The following is a 1,485-nucleotide window of genomic DNA, read 5'->3' as shown; positions in this document are numbered from 1 at the left end:
CCCCCGCTCCCCCCAAGCCACTGGCTGTGCAGAGCTTTGAGGTGAGGGTGGTGGATGAGGAGGGGCTCCAGCATTGCTGCACAGGCTGGGCAGGCCTGAGGCCAACCCGGGATCCACGTCCCTGCCTGCAGGTCAAGGTGGGCAAGTCGCAGCGGGCAGCCCTGACAGTGGACGTGGAGTTGGGCACGGTGGCCATCACCAAGCGGGGCAGCGGGTCCCCGGAGGAGACCATCCCACAGGACAAAAGTAAGGGGTTGCTGACCCACCGCTGGCTGAGGATTGGGCTGTGGGACTCCCTGGCACAGACCTGATGCCAGGGCAATGGGCTGCAGACCTGGTCTCATCCCAACCCCCCATCCCACACTACCTGCCACTCCCATGGTGGGAGGCTGGCAGCCACTGTTGACCCCCTCACACCCAGCATTCAGTCCTGCAGCTGATCAAATACCAGAGCGTGCAGAGCAAGGTGAGGCTGGTGTATGACCGGGAGCCACAGAAGAGCCAGAGCAGAGACTTTGTCTTCCCCAGTGCACGGGTAAGCGGCACTGGCTTCACTCCCTGGCTGTCCTGTGGGAATATAGAGATGTTATGTACTAGTGCAGCAAATCAATGGTCTCACAGCTGAGACCACCCCTGCAAACTGGCTCCTGCGTCTGGTGGTGATGTCCCCCTGATCCCACCACCAGCACCTTCTGGGGGTGCTGTGGCTCCCAGTTCCCCTTTGGGACCCTAAGACACTTGTATGGTCCCACAGAAGCGAGAGGCCTTTTGCCAGCTGCTGCAGCTGATGAAGATCCAGCACTCCAACCTGGATGAGCCTGACCTTATCTCAGTGTATGTTGGGACGTGGAACATGGGTAAGGGGTAGGATAAGGCCACATTGTCCTGGGATGCTGTCATGGCTCATTGTGAGCCTGGGTGGGTTTTGGGGGTTGAGGGCTGCAGGGACCTGCCCCAGGAAACCTAAGGTCCGAGCTGGTCCTTGGTCAGAGGAGGAGGCTGGAGAAGACTGGCTCTTTTGAGTTTGTCTGTCCTGTTGTGATCCACTCGCCCAGTGGCTGTCAGAGAAACGAAGGAGCTGGGATACTGGGAGGGTTTTGGGTGGTAGCAGTAGATCCCACCATCAGTCTTGGATGAGCACAGGTGAACCATAGGGCTGGTATGGTGCTTCCTGCCCTGGCAGCTCCTGGAGATGTATAGGGTCTGGGGTTGGGGACAAGCTCAATAAGCCTGGCATGCTGTCCATCCCTCCCTGGTGACTTGCTGTCCCCTGCCCACAGGCAGCACACCGCCACCCCGCTCTCTTGCCTCCTGGCTGACCTCGAGGGGCTTGGGGCGCACACAGGATGAGACCACTGCCTGCATCCCCCATGACATCTACGTTATTGGCACCCAGGAGAACTCCCTGGGTGACCGCGAGTGGGTCGAGTTCCTCCGTGCATCTCTCAAGACCCTGATGGCCATTGACTACCGAGTGGTAACGGC

At 59.7% G+C, this 1,485-nt stretch overlaps 1 protein-coding gene across 1 annotated transcript in view; it reads left to right on the top strand.

Moving 5' to 3' along the window:
• The window catches only part of INPPL1 (inositol polyphosphate phosphatase-like 1), a gene marked incomplete at its 5' end in the record, with an annotated part of 9,073 nt that overhangs the window by 2,984 nt on the left and 4,604 nt on the right, over positions 1-1,485 (top strand). The window contains 5 exons of the mRNA XM_010017378.1: positions 1-41; positions 132-246; positions 429-535; positions 755-857; positions 1,281-1,477. Of these exons, the coding sequence (XP_010015680.1) occupies positions 1-41; positions 132-246; positions 429-535; positions 755-857; positions 1,281-1,477 (563 nt within the window). The remainder of the gene's footprint in view (positions 42-131; positions 247-428; positions 536-754; positions 858-1,280; positions 1,478-1,485) is intronic.

This window comes from Nestor notabilis, unplaced genomic scaffold (genome assembly GCF_000696875.1).
Source record: "Nestor notabilis isolate BGI_N333 unplaced genomic scaffold, ASM69687v1 scaffold20036, whole genome shotgun sequence".
Lineage (NCBI taxonomy): Eukaryota > Metazoa > Chordata > Aves > Psittaciformes > Psittacidae > Nestor > Nestor notabilis.
Note: the sequence above shows the minus strand (reverse complement) of the source record. Positions and strands in the feature narration are given on the sequence as shown.